The sequence below is a fragment of the Mustelus asterias genome, chromosome X, assembly GCF_964213995.1.
Source record: "Mustelus asterias chromosome X, sMusAst1.hap1.1, whole genome shotgun sequence".
NCBI lineage: Eukaryota > Metazoa > Chordata > Chondrichthyes > Carcharhiniformes > Triakidae > Mustelus > Mustelus asterias.
Window position 1 is genome coordinate 1,715,375 of NC_135834.1, and position 15,405 is coordinate 1,730,779.

General features: G+C 46.1%; 1 protein-coding gene across 1 annotated transcript in view; it reads right to left on the reverse strand.

Annotated features, from left to right (window-relative positions):
• LOC144482009 (vitamin D3 receptor-like) overlaps nt 1-15,405 on the reverse strand; it is a 168,080-nt gene that overhangs the window by 49,345 nt on the left and 103,330 nt on the right. The window contains exons 8-9 of the mRNA XM_078201260.1: nt 15,119-15,290; nt 8,437-8,588 (exon numbers count right to left, since the gene is read on the reverse strand). Coding sequence (XP_078057386.1) covers nt 8,437-8,588; nt 15,119-15,290 — 324 coding nt within the window. The remainder of the gene's footprint in view (nt 1-8,436; nt 8,589-15,118; nt 15,291-15,405) is intronic.

Sequence of the window (15,405 nt, forward strand, 5' to 3'; positions counted from 1 at the left end):
AACCAGCAGAGAGTTTCCCCCCGATACCCATTGACTCCAGTTTTGCTCGGGCTCCTTGATGTCACACTTGGACAGATGCTGCCTTGATGTCAAGGGCTGTCACTCTCACCTCACCTCTGGAATTCAGCTTTTTTGTCCATGTTTGAACCAAGGCTGTAATGAGGTCGGGAGCTGAGTGACCCTGGCGGAAACCAAACTGGGCGTCACTGAGCAGGTTATTGCTGAGCAGGTGCTGCTTGATAAGCAGCACCTGCTCAGAGTGCTGCTATTTGAGACAAATAGTGTGACATGAACCCAATATCCCGGTTGAGGCCGTCCTCGTGTGTGCGGAACTTGGCTATCAGTTTCTGCTCAGCGACTCTGCACCGTCATGTGTCGCGAAGGCCGCCTTGGAGAACGCTTACCCGAATATCAGAGGCCGAATACCCGTGACCGCTGAAGTGCTCCCCAACAGGAAGAGAACAGTCTTGCCTGGTGATTGTCGAGCGGTGTTCATTCATCCGTTGTCGCAGCGTCTGCATAGTTTCCTCAATGTACCATGCCTCGGGACATCCTTTCCTGTAGCGTATCAGGTAGACAACGTTGGCCGAGTTGCAAGAGTATGTACCGTGTACCTGGTGGATGGTGTTCTCACGTGAGATGATGGCATGTGTCGATGATCCGGCATGTCTTGCAGAGGTTGCTGTGGCAGGGTTGTGTGGTGTCGTGGTCACTGTTTTCCTGAAGGCTGGGTAGTTTGCTGCGGACAATGGTCTGTTTGAGGTTGTGCGATTGTTTGAAGGCAAGAAGTGGGGGTGTGGGGATGGCCTTGGCGAGATGTTCGTCTTCATCAATGACACGTTGAAGGCTCCGGAGGAGATGCCGTAGCTTCTCCGCTCCGAGGAAGTACTGGACGACGAAAGGTTCTCCAAGGCGGCCTTCGCGACACACGACGGCGCAGAGTCGCTGAGCAGAAACTGATAGCCAAGTTCCGCACACACGAGGACGGCCTCAACCAGGATATTGGGTTCATGGCACACTATTTGTAACCCCCACAGTTGCCTGGACCTGCAGAGTTTCACTGGCTGTCTTGTCTGGAGACAATACACATCTTTTTAGCCTGTCTTGATGCTCTCTCCACTCACGTTGTTTTGTTTCTTAAAGACTTGATTAGCTGTAAGTATTTGCATTCCAACCATTATTCATGTAAATTAAGTCTGTGTCTTTTTATGCCCTGTTTGTGAACAGAATTCCCACTCACCTGAAGAAGGGGCTTAGAGCTCCGAAAGCGTGTGTGGCTTTTGCTACCAAATAAACCTGTTGGACTTTGACCTGGTGTTGTTAAACTTCTTACAGGAGAGGTGCCAGAAGACAGGAGGAGAGGTGCCAGAAGACAGGAGGAGAGGTGCCAGAAGACAGGAGGACAGCTAATGTGGTACCATTATTCAAGAAGGAAGTAGGGAAAAAACAGGTAATTACAGACCAGTGAGTTTAACATCAGTGGTAGGGAAATTATTGGAAAAAACTCTGAGGATTAACTGAGGACAGCTAGCGTGGCTTTGTCAGGGGAAGATTCTCTCTAACAAATTTGACTGAATTGTTTTAGGAGATGACTAGATGTGTAGATGGGGGCAGTGCAGTTGATGTAGTCGACATGGACATCAGTAAGGATTTTGACAAGATCCTGCATGGGAAACTGATGAATCATAGAATCCCTACAGTGCAGGAGGCGGCCACTCAGCCCATCGAGTCTGCAACGACCACAATCACACCCAGGTCTTATTCCCGTAACCCCACACATTTACCCTGCTAATCCTCCTGACACTAGGATAAATTTAGCATGGCCAATCAAGCGTACCCACACATCTTTGGACTGCGGGAGGAAATGAAGAAACCCATGGGATTCAAGGCAATTTGGCAAACTGGATCCAAAATTGGCTTAGTGGTAGGAGGCAGAGGGTCATGGTTGAAAGTTGTTTTTGTGACTGAAGTTTGTGTCGAGTGGTGTACCTCAGGGATGAGTGCTGGGTGTCTTGCTTTTTGTAGTGTACATTAATGATCCAGATGGGAATGTGGGGGCTCGCAGATTACATGAAAATTGGTGGTGTGGTATATAGCGAGGGGGAAAGCCTTAGATGACAGGGTGATACAGACAGGCCAGTCAGACGTTGTGCCTCACAGCGCCAAGGACCCTGGTTCGATTCTGGCCTTGGGTGACTGTCTGTGAAGTTTGCACATTTTCCCTGTGTCTGCGTGGGTTTCCTCCAGCTGCTCCCACAGTCCAAAGATGTGTAGGTTAGGTAGATTGGCCATGTTAAATTGCCCCTTAGTGTCCAAAGATATGTAGGTTAGGTGGATTGGCCATGCTGAATTGCCCGAGTGTCCAAAGATGTGGATTGGCCATGGTAAATTGCCCGAGTGTCCAAAGATGTGCAGGTTAGGTGGATTGGCCATGCTGAATTGCCCGAGTGTCCAAAGATGTGCAGGTTAGGTGGATTGGCCATGCTGAATTGCCCGAGTGTCCAAAGATGTGTAGGTTAGGGTGGATTGACCATGCTGAATTGCCCGAGTGTCCAAAGATGTGTAGGTTAGGGTGGATTGGCCATGCTGAATTGCCCGAGTGTCCAAAGATGTGCAGGTTAGGTGGATTGGCCATGCGGAATTGCCCGAGTGTCCAAAGATGTGCAGGTTAGGTGGATTGGCCATGGTAAAGGTGTGGGGTTATGACAGGGAGGAAGGGAAATCTCTGCTGCAGAATGTAGTGCTGCAATGATTTAACATCCTGCCAGGTGACTGGGGGCATGGAGGTTAAAATGACCTGGCCACTTCAGAATTTTCACAGTTGACAGGAATGAAAATGTTGGTCACAGAGCTGCCTGAAATCACCATAAGTAGTTTAACAACACCAGGTTAAAGTCCAACAGGTTTATTTGGTAGCAAAAGCCACACAAGCTTTCGAGGCTCTAAGCCCCTTCTTCAGGTGAGTGGGAATTCTGTTCACAAACAGAGCTTATAAAGACACAAACTCAATTTACATGAATAATGGTTGGAATGCGAATACTTACAACTAATCCAGTCTTTAAGAAACAAAACAATGGGAGTGGAGAGAGCATCAAGACAGGCTAAAAAGATGTGTATTGTCTCCAGACAAGACAGCCAGTGAAACTCTGCAGGTCCAGGCAACTGTGGGAGTTACAAATATTGTGACATGAACCCAATATCCCGGTTGAGGCCGTCCTTGTGTGTGCGGAACTTGGCTATCAGTTTCTGCTCAGCGACTCTGCGCTGTCGTGTGTCGCGAAGGCCGCCTTGGAGAACGCTTACCCGAATATCAGAGGCCGAATGCCCGTGACCGCTGAAGTGCTCCCCAACAGGAAGAGAACAGTCTTGCCTGGTGATTGTCGAGCGGTGTTCATTCATCCGTTGTCGCAGCGTCTGCATAGTTTCCCCAATGTACCATGCCTCGGGACATCAGCATCTACACCAGCATCCCCCATGACGATGGCATTGCTGCAACTGCCTCAGTACTCAGCGCCAACAACTGCCAGTTTCCAGATGCAATTTTACATCTCATCCGCTTCATCCTGGACCACAATATCTTCACCTTCAACAACCAGTTCTTCATCCAGACACACGGAACAGCCATGGGGACCAAATTTGCACCTCAATATGCCAACATCTTCATGCACAGGTTCGAACAAGACTTCTTCACCGCACGGGACCTTCAACCGATGCTATACACTAGATACATCGATGACATTTTCTTCCTTTGGACTCATGGTGAACAATCACTGAAACAACTCTATGATGACATCAACAAGTTCCATCCCACCATCAGGCTCACCATAGACTACTCTCCGGAATCGGTTGCATTCTTGGACACGCGCATCTCCATTAAGGACGGTCACCTCAGCACCTCACTGTACCGCAAGCCCACGGATAACCTCACGATGCTCCACTACTCCAGCTTCCACCCTAAACACGTTAAAGAAGCCATTCCCTACGGACAAGCCCTCCGTATACACAGGATCTGCTCGGATGAGGAGGATCGCAACAGACACCTCCAGACGCTGAAAGATGCCCTCATAAGAACAGGATATGGCGCTAGACTCATTGATCGACAGTTCCGACGCGCCACAGCAAAAAACCGCACCGACCTCCTCAGAAGACAAACACGAGACACGGTGGACAGAGTACCCTTCGTCGTCCAGTACTTCCCCGGAGCGGAGAAGCTACGGCATCTCCTCCGGAGCCTTCAACATGTCATTGATGAAGACGAACATCTCGCCAAGGCCATCCCCACACCCCCACTTCTTGCCTTCAAACAACCGCACAACCTCAAACAGACCATTGTCCGCAGCAAACTACCCAGCCTTCAGGAGAACAGTGACCAAGACACCACACAACCCTGCCACAGCAACCTCTGCAAGACGTGCCGGATCATCGACACAGATGCCATCATCTCACGTGAGAACACCATCCACCAGGTACACGGTACATACTCTTGCAACTCGGCCAACGTTGTCTACCTGATACGCTGCAAGAAAGGATGTCCCGAGGCATGGTACATTGGGGAAACTATGCAGACGCTGCGACAACGGATGAATGAACACCGCTCGACAATCACCAGGCAAGACTGTTCTCTTCCTGTTGGGGAGCACTTCAGCGGTCACGGGCATTCGGCCTCTGATATTCGGGTAAGCGTTCTCCAAGGCGGCCTTCGCGACACACGACAGCGCAGAGTCGCTGAGCAGAAACTGATAGCCAAGTTCCGCACACACAAGGACGGCCTCAACCGGGATATTGGGTTCATGTCACAATATTTGTAACTCCCACAGTTGCGTGGACCTGCAGAGTTTCACTGGCTGTCTTGTCTGGAGACAATACACATCTTTTTAGCCTGTCTTGATGCTCTCTCCACTCCCATTGTTTTGTTTCTTAAAGACTGGATTAGTTGTAAGTATTCGCATTCCAACCATTATTCATGTAAATTGAGTCTGTGTCTTTATAAATTCTGTTTGTGAACAGAATTCCCACTCACCTGAAGAAGGGGCTTAGAGCCTCGAAAGCTTGTGTGGCTTTTGCTACCAAATAAACCTGTTGGACTTTAACCTGGTGTTGTTAAACTTCTTACTGTGTTTACCCCAGTCCAACGCCGGCATCTCCACATCATGAAATCACCATGCCAGGGGTGGTCTTCAGGTCTGCTCGGGCTAGAAGGAGTCCAGCCATGGAAGCCCCATCGCAGGGACAGTACCAAGATCAACACCTTGTCCTGAGCCCAAGCATACCCAACCCAGGACCCTTGGGGGATCTTTCATCTGCAGCTTTGCCACGGCAGATGGCATTATGAGCACTGGACTTACCTCCTTGACCGCCCCCCCCCCCTTGGAGTCCAAGGTGCCAGGCCAGGGTGTCAGTGCCCGTCTCCAACCATGGAGATCAGGGCGTACTTTTTAAAGCCGGCTGGCCGGCAAGATTCGTGGGACGCATACATTTGCATACAGCTGCCAGCACCAGCATGAAACACTCCGGCTTTGCTGCTGGCATGGGCACTTAGTCCTGATTCGGGAGAATCGCGGCCTGTGACACTATAAACACTGGAGTTGATTGTTGTTTGTCAAGGCAAACAGGTTCGTCCATAGATGCCCAATGCCTGAAGATGGCCTGAACCATCTTCTCATTCATTTCTTGCTAATGGCAATGAACAACGAGACAACTAGGAACATCTATTGCTATATTACCTACCCAAATGAGATATGCAGCCATGATTAATCCCATGAACAGTAATACTATGTTCTATGTAATATCTGGAGGAACAGTTCCACTCTGGGGCTAGCGATCCCTGGTGCCAATACCTGTGAGTGACATTTGAATATACGCTTGCATACTTGCAGCTTGGCCTAAAGATGAGCAGATAGACAGGTTTGGCCAAACTCGGTTGGGTGCCCAGTTTGCATCCCTGAAGCTGGAATGATGCATCTTAATCAACATGCAATACACCATGTGTCATATTTGCTTCTTAATACCCTTCTCCACTGGAGTCTGTGGATATTGCAGAAGGATTTGGTACACATACAGTCATACCCACTGAAGCAGAATGGATTACGCAGCCCCTGGTTGGAGAGGTGTACAGAGGCAGACCCATTGCATGGTACTTTCCCTCAGGGTGATATTTGTTTGATTATCATGCAGTGTACCCAGTGCTGACCACTAAAACTATTGCCTCACGAGTACTGTCCAAGGAAGAGCTCGGAAGTTCAAGATGAGCAGTTCCTGCTCGAAGTAGAGGGGTTGGGGGGGGAGGGGGGAGGGGGGGGGGGGGAGAGACTTGGAAAGATTGGTGTAATCTGTCCTTGGTTTATATGGAATTCAGTGCCAAGGATCTTTGGAGAGTCCGCGAAAGGACTGTATTAGCATTTCCTCTAAACTGGCTTCTGCTCATGAACTTGCAAAGGCCAACTCAGCTTGGTTGGATTTCTCAAGACTTATTGAATAATGTAGAAAACTGCGTCCATTTTGTATAAGCACTTTTTCTGAAGCAAAGACAAACTGGCAATTTGTGATCTGGCTTTTAGGGGACAACATGATTATAAGCATCAGCGATTATGAGTTTGCTATTGCATTTTGCACAATATTTAAAGCCTTTCTCAGACACGCTGCTCCAACTACAGTGATTTTGCTTTGCAGGCAATGTATTGCATGGATCAATGCTAAAGGGTGGGCCATTTAACCCTTAGGATGCAGATGGAGCAAAACCTAGAGTGCAGAATTCTCATTTTTGCATTGCCATTTTTATGCGAACACGAGCCTTATTTTGCCAGCAATGTGTGTCCTCTCTGGGAAAAGGCGGTTCCTTTTCCAGCTGTTCCTCCTAGTGGGATCTTCCTCTCCCGTCGACGCCGCATCCTTCTCCTTCCCCACCTCCCCCTCTCCCATGGCTTCCCTGGTGGCAGGGGGTGAAAACACTGGGAAACCCCGCTGACAGCAGTGGGACTAGAAGATCTCACCGCCAGCCAATGGTGGGCTGCCTCTGCTGCCACAAAACATGCCATGGGGATGGACAGGGGGCAGAAAATCCCACCCTCAGTCTTTTAGAACAGATTCATGATCTCGCACCAAGTAATGATCAGAGGAAACCTTTTCTTGCACGAATCACAAGAGTGGCTACTGGTATTAGCATATGATCTGAAGTGCACACAGCTGATTTTCCTCTGCTGCAGGTCCAGGGATCGAGGACAAGATTTAAGGTAATTGGCAAGAAGCAATGGAGACATGAGGAGAAAGCTTTTCACGCAGTGCGTGGTGGGGGCTGGTTCAATTGAGGCTTTCAAGAGGGGATTGGATGAGTATCTGAAAAGGAAGCATGTTACAGGAAGAAGACAGTGGTGTAGCACAAGGTGAATTGCTCCTTTGAAGAGCCGGCGCACACACAATGGGCTGAATGGCCTCCTTCAGTGCTATAACAATTGTTATTCTGTAAACCAATTACGTCAGTTTCCACCCCTTTGCATTGAGCAGGAATTTCTTGTGGGGTGGCGATGGAATGGGAAGATGTTGGGTGCGGGGCAGGGGTGGGGGGGGGGTTCATGTGTGACAAAGAAATGGTTCTGCTAATATTAGGTATAAGAAAGATTCAATCTATCTAATTGGGGGTGGTCTGGAGATGGAGAGGGTGTGGGGCATGGGAGGTGGGCTGTCCATTTAGAGTTCCACCCAGAAGCGCGCCTTAGGCCTTCTGCCCAGTCCCACTCAGATTGGAGGATCCAAGTACGGGCCTAGTTTCACCTGTTGGAATCACAGAAAAGATAAGTCCTTTCTGTCGCAAGTGCAAGTGTAGGACGATTGGGGTAGAAGACTTTCACAGCCAGCAACCATTAGCGCTGGGAAGTAGGATTCCTAACTTTTGTCTTGATAATGACAACTAATTGTCGGAACGTGCCAACTGGCTCCTGGGAAATCTGGAAGAGCAACAAGAACAACAGACACAAAATACCGCGGATGCTGGAAACTTGAAATCAAAACAAAAAGTGCTAGAAATACTCAGCTGGTCTGGCAGCATCTGTGGGAAGTGAAACATTTTGAGTCCAATTTGACTCTTCTTAGGAACAGATAAAAAACAAGACAGGCCAGATCAAATGAACAGAAAACAAATTTGGCATGTTTGATTCATTTACCCTACTTCTGTAAAAGATTGGAAACTTTGTATTGAAATTCTGAAAATGAGGGGTTAAATGCCAGTCGCACAAAACCATTAGCTAGGGAGAAGTGAACTCACACAAAGGTGCGAGTCCTGGGAACTTTATACAATATTGGAGGGGAACATGGGTGACCCCGTGCATCTACAATGTCATCGCGAGTTCTCAACATGTGGTTTCCCAGAATCTGTAAAGCCCGGTTGCACTTGTGTGTGGAGGATGTAGAATGAATATGCTTTTGTTTCCTTTAACTGCTTACCTTTGGTGACGTCACTTAAATTATATTTGAAATCATCATTTCCACAGTTCCAGGACATATCCTCCAATGTGAAGGACTGGTTTGATCGTAGCATAATAGTTTCAATTGCACTTGACTTCAGAAGGGAAATTTGGTCATCCGCAGACAACTCCCTGCAGATTGAAGAAGTTGTCTCCTTAGTAAATATTTCCGCATCAAAATTTCTGTTGCAAGTTAATTTTTATTGATATTTATCCAGTAATGGGCATACATCTCTCTCCATCATTAGGTCCCATATCTCTGTCACTTAGGGCAGGTGGCCATTTTGTTTCCTTTGCCAGTGTCTTCCTTGACTGGATGGTCTCTATTTAATTTTCTGTTTCCCTCACCTCTTTCAGAGAAATGATGTAGTCTCTGAGTGGTGCAGCTCAGGGTTGGAGTACTAGGGCTTGGGAAGTGGAGGGGTGTCATTCAAAGCTGAAATGCACTCATTGTGTGGGTTACTTACTGTTCAGTATTTGCTAATCAGAAACACAGATATGTAAAATAACAGGCTTAATGCACATTTAGACCAGAATTCTCTGGTCTCATCCCCCTCCCCCCAACTGCCAGCGGGATTGGAGAATTTGGCGCTCAGCCAAATCTCCGTTCACTGTAGCAGGACCGGAGAATCCCAGCTGCGGGCGAGGTCGGAGATTTCCAGCCATAAGAGGTGAAATGGGCTTGTGGTATGGCACTGAGCCACACACATCAACAAGGTCCCAGGTCAGCTCCTATATTGAGTGAGCTCATTTCCGTTGGGGCGGCAGTGTGAGTGTTACAATTAGCATCAGTGTCCATGGGCTACGGAGCAGAGAAATCAATCTGAGTCCCACTGTCAAAGTGTGTAGGAATGGTCAGGGAGGACACAATAAGGCTTGGCCATGATGCTTTCACAATTAATTTTGTGTTACTTGCTGTCTCGGATCACACAGTGAACTAGGTTCAATTCTGTGAGGAGTTGAAGGGCTACCAGTGGCAGCAGAACTGACCCCCAGCAAAGGTCACTGCCCTGAGGAAAGGAAGGTGCAAAATGAAAACAAAACTATTTGGTTTAGTTTTACAGCGCATTATAAAGCCATTTAAGTGATGGAAGAGAAGGGCAAAGGAGAGCTTGAGCGGACAGGACACAAATAAGCTGGTGGTGGCTGCTTTTTGTTTGACAGCTCTTTCACAGACATTACAATTTACAGTAAGGCAAAGTTAGAAGTTGGGAATTTTGCAGGCAGCTTTGCAAAATCAGGAAAAATATGGATTTTCAGTTAGCTTTCTTGCAATCATCAATTACGCAGCAAATAGCAGCCAATTCTTGCGCTCAGTGATGTTGCGTATCAAGTATTATTCTAAAAGATTACACACATGCATATGTACAAATGAACAAGGAGCAGAAATAGGCCACTCGGCCGCTCCAGCCTGCTCTGCCATTCAATAAGATCGTGGCTGATCGGATTGTAACCTCATCCCCGCCAAACCCTCGATAACTTTTCACCCTCCTCGTTAATCAAGAATCTATCTCGCTCTGCCTTAAAAATACTCAAAGATCCAGCTTACACTGCCTTTTGAGGAAGAGAGCTCCAGAGACTCATGGCTCTGTCGGAGAAAAAGATTTGTCCTCATCTCTGATCCCTTATTTTTAATGTGGAGATGCCGGCGTTGGACTGGGGTAAACACAATAAGAAGTCCTACAACACCAGGTTGGTTGGACTTTAACCTGCTGTTGTTAGACTTCTTACTGCCCTTATTTTTAAGCAGTGATCTCCTAGTTCGAGATTCTCCCACAAGGGGAAACACCCTCTCCACTTCCACCCTCTGCCCCTCAGGATCTTAAAGGTTTCGATCCATTTGCCTCTTCTACATCTAATCTCTAGTGGATACAAAGTTAACCTCTCCAACCTTTCCTCATAAGCCAATCCACCCATTCCTGGTATTAGTCTGGTAAACCTTCTCGGAACTGTTTCTAATGCATTTACATCTTTCCTTAGATAAGGAGACCCCAGTACTGTACACAAAACTCCAAATGTGGTTTCACCAATAGCCTGAAGCATAACCTCCCCACTAATCAGTTCTCTTCACAGTAAGTGATAACATTCTATTATTTTTCCTAATTACTTGTTGTACCTGCCTTTTGTGATTCATGCACTAGGACACCCAGATCCCTCTGCATCTCAGAGCTCTGCAATCTCAGAGCTCTGCAATCTCTCACTGTTGATAGGATATGCTTTTTTATTCTTCCTGCCAAAGTGGACAATTTCACATTCATCCATATTATACTCCATTTGCAAGATTTTGCCCACTCACTTAATCTATCTATGCCGCTTTGTTCTCTTCATAATTTACTATCCTACCTACCTTTGTGTCGTCAGCAAACTTAGTAACGATACCTTCAGTCCATTCATCTGAATAATTCATGTAAATTGCAAAAAGTTGAGGCCCCAGCACTGATCCCTGTGGCACACCATTCATCACATCTTGCCAACCAGGAAAAGGCCCATTTATGGATATCTAGTTCCTGTTAGCAAGATAATCTTCTTCTATCCATGCCAAATATTAGCCCCTGCACCATGAGCTTTTATTTTACACAATAGCTTTTGATGTGGCAGCTTATCATATACCTCCTGGAAATCTAAGTGCAGTACATCTACCGGTTACCCTTTATCCACAGCACGTGTCTCTTTCAAAGAACTCCAATAAATTGGTCAAACATGATTTCTCTTTCACAAAACCATGTTGACTCTGCCTGATTGCCTTGAACTTTTCCAAGTGCCCTGCTATAACATCTTTAATAATGGCTTCAACATTTTCCCGATGACACATGTTAGACAAACTAACTTGGAGTTTCCTGCTTTCTGCCTCCCTCCCTTTTTGAACAATGGAGTTACATCTGCTACCTTCCAATCTAATGTGACTTTCCCCAAATCTAGGGAATTCTGTAAAATTCAAACCAATGCATCAACTATCTCGCTAGACACTTCTTTTAAGACCCGAGTATGAAGTCCGTCAGGACCTGGACTCTTGTTAGCACTCAACTCCAACAATTTACTCAATACTACTTCTCTGGTGACTGTAATTTTCCTGGGTTCCACCCTCCCTTCCATGTCAGGGACGGCACAGTGGCACAGTGGTTAGCACTGCTGCCTCACAGCACCAGGGACCCGGGTTTGATTCCCGGCTTGGCTCACTGTCTGGGTGGAGCTTGCACGTTCTCCCCGTGTCTACGTGTGTTTCCTCCGGGTGCTCCGGTTTCCTCCCACACTCCAAAGATGTGCCGGTTAGGTGCATTGGCCATGCTAAATTGGCCCTTAGTGTCAGGGGGTAAATGCATGGGGTTATGGGGATAGGGCCTGGGTAGGATTGTAGTCAGTGCAGACTCGATGGGCCGAATGGCCTCCTTCTAGGATTCTATGTCCTGATTTAGAAGTTTTTCTAGGATGTTGCTTGTAGACCGATGCAAGATACCTGTTTAATTCATCTGTCACCGTCCTGCTTTCCATTATCAAATCCCCAGACACACTTTCTATAGGACCAACATTCACTTTGTTAACTCTTTCTTATTTAAATATTTATAGAAATTACTATCCGTTTTTATGTAAGCTAGCTTTCTCTCGTACTCTACTTTTTCCCTCCTTATCAATCTTTTTTCATTTTTTGATGTTCTTTATATTTTGCCCAATCTTCTGACCTGTCATCTACCTTTGCACAAATTTATACTTTTTCTTTAAGTTTAATATTGTCTTTAAGTTTTTTTTCGTTATCCACAGGTCCCCTCAGAACTTTTCTTTCTCATTGGAATGTGTCTATTCTGTGTATTTTGAAGTATCCATTTAAATGTCTGCCACTGAATCTCTATTGAATTAACCCTTAAGCACATCTGTTAGTTCACTATAGCCAGCTCTGCTTTCATGCCCTCATAATTGCCCTTATTTTAAGTTTAAAAGACTAGTCTTGGACACATTCTTCTCTCCCTCAAATTTCATGTAAAATTCAATCATATTATTATTGCTGCTACCGAGGAGTGCCTTCACTATGAGGTTATCAATTTATTCTACTTTGTTGAGCAAGTGATGATCATTTGCAAAATGTGATTGCATCTAGTCAATAGATTGCAACCTATTAACATTTCTGACCAAGGTTTTCTGAAAGGGGTGAGGAATTATTTTGCTCACTGAGGTGGGGAAATCATCAACAGATCTCTTTTGTTCCACTGTCAATTGTACTTTGCAGCATCTTACCAACATCAGAATCATACACTTCGTTGCAAAATGGTGATTTATTCTTTATGTTTGTCACTCAAGAGCTGTTATTGCTAAATTGCATGCGGTTTGATGTACTGACCATCACCCAATGGAAACTGGTTGAGGCAGGCCACACGTATTCCATGTTGAGCTCATACAACAACAACTTGCACTGCATAGCGCCTTTAATGTGGCAAAGCATTCAAAGACGCATTCCAAAAGGCAAGAAGAACGGGCACCAAGCATGCCTTAGGAGAGATGACCTATGGCTTGGTTTGAATGATAAACTTTAAAGGAGATTCTTGAAAGTGGTGTTGTCAAATGCTCAGGTACCAATGGTATTGTGAAGAGACTGGAGGTGCACAGTCGATAAGAGTGGTACAGCTGAACTGGAATTTGGGACTGAAGGTTGCAGCGCCGGATTAGGTGCAGAGGAGAAAGGATGAAAGAGAGTGGAATGGTCAAACATGTTGAAGGCTATGGAGGAGTTTTAAAAAGAAACAAGAAGGAATAATGCACTGAGTTTATTATCACAGGGGATGTCATTGGTGACTTTGTCCAGAGCGGTCTTGGCACTGTGGGTGTGGAACTGAAACTAGACTGCAGGAATTATAACAGGCAGGTATAGGACAGGTGAGCACTTACAATATTTGAGGACCTTAGAGGAAAAGGTTAGTGTAGTAGTTGGAAAGGGTGGAAGGGCCAAAGTAGACTTCTTAAAGAGGGGTTATAAAGGCAATTTTGAAAGATGGTGTCAATGCATTTGGAAAGAGCGTCATCTGTAAAGTCAGCATTCATGAGTTCAAGGAGAGGCAACTGAGTGATTAAGGATTGGATTGGTAAGAAGTCAAGGGAGCAAGAGCTGGATGTCATGGATAAGATGTGCGCTGGCGAGAAACTACAGAATTTTAGGCAGAATGGGAGGAAGCTTTTGAAGACAAAATAAATCATTGCATGCTTCAATGTTGAGGTGAGGATGGACAGGAAATGGATCAGGGGCCATTAATAGTGAATAAGCCCTGGATCATTCCAAGGTAACCAGCAGAGAGGAATGCCTCACCTCACTGATTAAGGCTGGATTTGAACCAAGTCCCAGAGATGGAAGAAATAAATAACTTGCAATTAGTTTGCACCTATTGACTTTGGAAAGTCAATAGTGAACTAGGCAAGGGTGGCAGCCAATTTACTCACAAGAAAGTCACAGAAACAGAAAATGAGATGAATGACCAATAAATCTGCTTTGGATGGTGCTGGCTGAGGAAAGCATGTTGACTGGGACATGTGGGAGAACTCCTGTTCTTTCTTCAATAGTGCTGGAACCACTGCTGCAATATATATGACTTGGATACCAGAGTACAGTGCAAAATTGCAAGATTTGCGACTGATGGCAAACTTGGAGGAGTACCTCCTGACTCAAACAGCAGGAATGCTAAACGAATGTAACTTAAATGTGAAAAGCGTGTGTGCTGATCCAACATGCTGATCAATTCACCCCTGACAACCCCCTGGCAGTTCATTATATTCAAAGAAAGAAAAGACTTGCATTTATTTTGCGCTGTTCATGGCCACTAGATGTCTCAAAGAGCTACCCAATGAAGTACATTTTGAAGTGTAATCAGTGTTGTTAATGCAGACAATGTGGCAGCTCATTTTAGGTGCAGCAAACTCCCACAAATATCAAAGTGATAAATGACCAAATACCGGCCGGAATTTTCCGGCCATTCACGCCCCGTCGCCGCTGCCAGCAAGAATGGAGAATTTGGCGCTTAGCCAGATCTCCATTCACCGCAGTGGGAGCGGAGAATCCTAGTCACGAGCGAGGTCAGAGAATCCCAGCCTAATGTGGCATTGATTGAGTGATAAATATTGACCAAGGCACCGAGGAGAATCCCCTGCTCTTCTTCACAGGGTCTTTTATGTCCACTCAAGCAGGCAGATGGGGCCTTGGCTTACGCCTCATCCGAAAGATGGCACTTCTGACAGTGCAATGCTCAATCAGTACTGCATTAGAGTGTCACCCTTGAATTTTGTGCTCAAGTATCAAAGTGGGACTTAAACCCAGAACCTGGTGATTCAGAGGCAAGTGTGCTACTAACTGAGTCATGGCTGTCACACAACAAGATGACAATTATGATGATGTTTGTTAGGTAGCAGCTTGGATTTACCACGAAACATGTGATTTTTGTCAATAAACTGGCCCAATAACAGATTTCAGAAAGGGTAGTGAGAACATGGTGCTTTGTTATTCGATTCCTCGGCATAATGGCATGGCATTCTTGCTTGGCCCAACCAGGCAAGCAACATCAAACATTCTTAACTAGACATTGGCTACAGATCGCTCTCCTTGGTCCCTTGACTTCAGATCTGGCGTTCACAGGTAGATTTTACTGTATTAATAATCACACGGAAACAATCAGGAAAAAATAACATACCTGAATCCGGGGATGGCCTTTGCAAAGCCAACTACTTTCTGTATGCTGTAACTGACTAGGTCAGCTAAGTGAGGCAGCATGGGTAAATCTTCAGGCTGCTTGGAACTTCCACTGCCGTTTTGAAATGTCCCGAAGATGTTGGAGAAATCAGATTTTGTTAACGCTGACATATCTGTGCAAATCAGGGAGTAAAATGCAATAGATCATTATCCTTGCAACAGCCTTGATACATCTGTATCAGCGTCTATCAGCTGGGAGATGCTAATTTACACATAGCGGGCAACCTG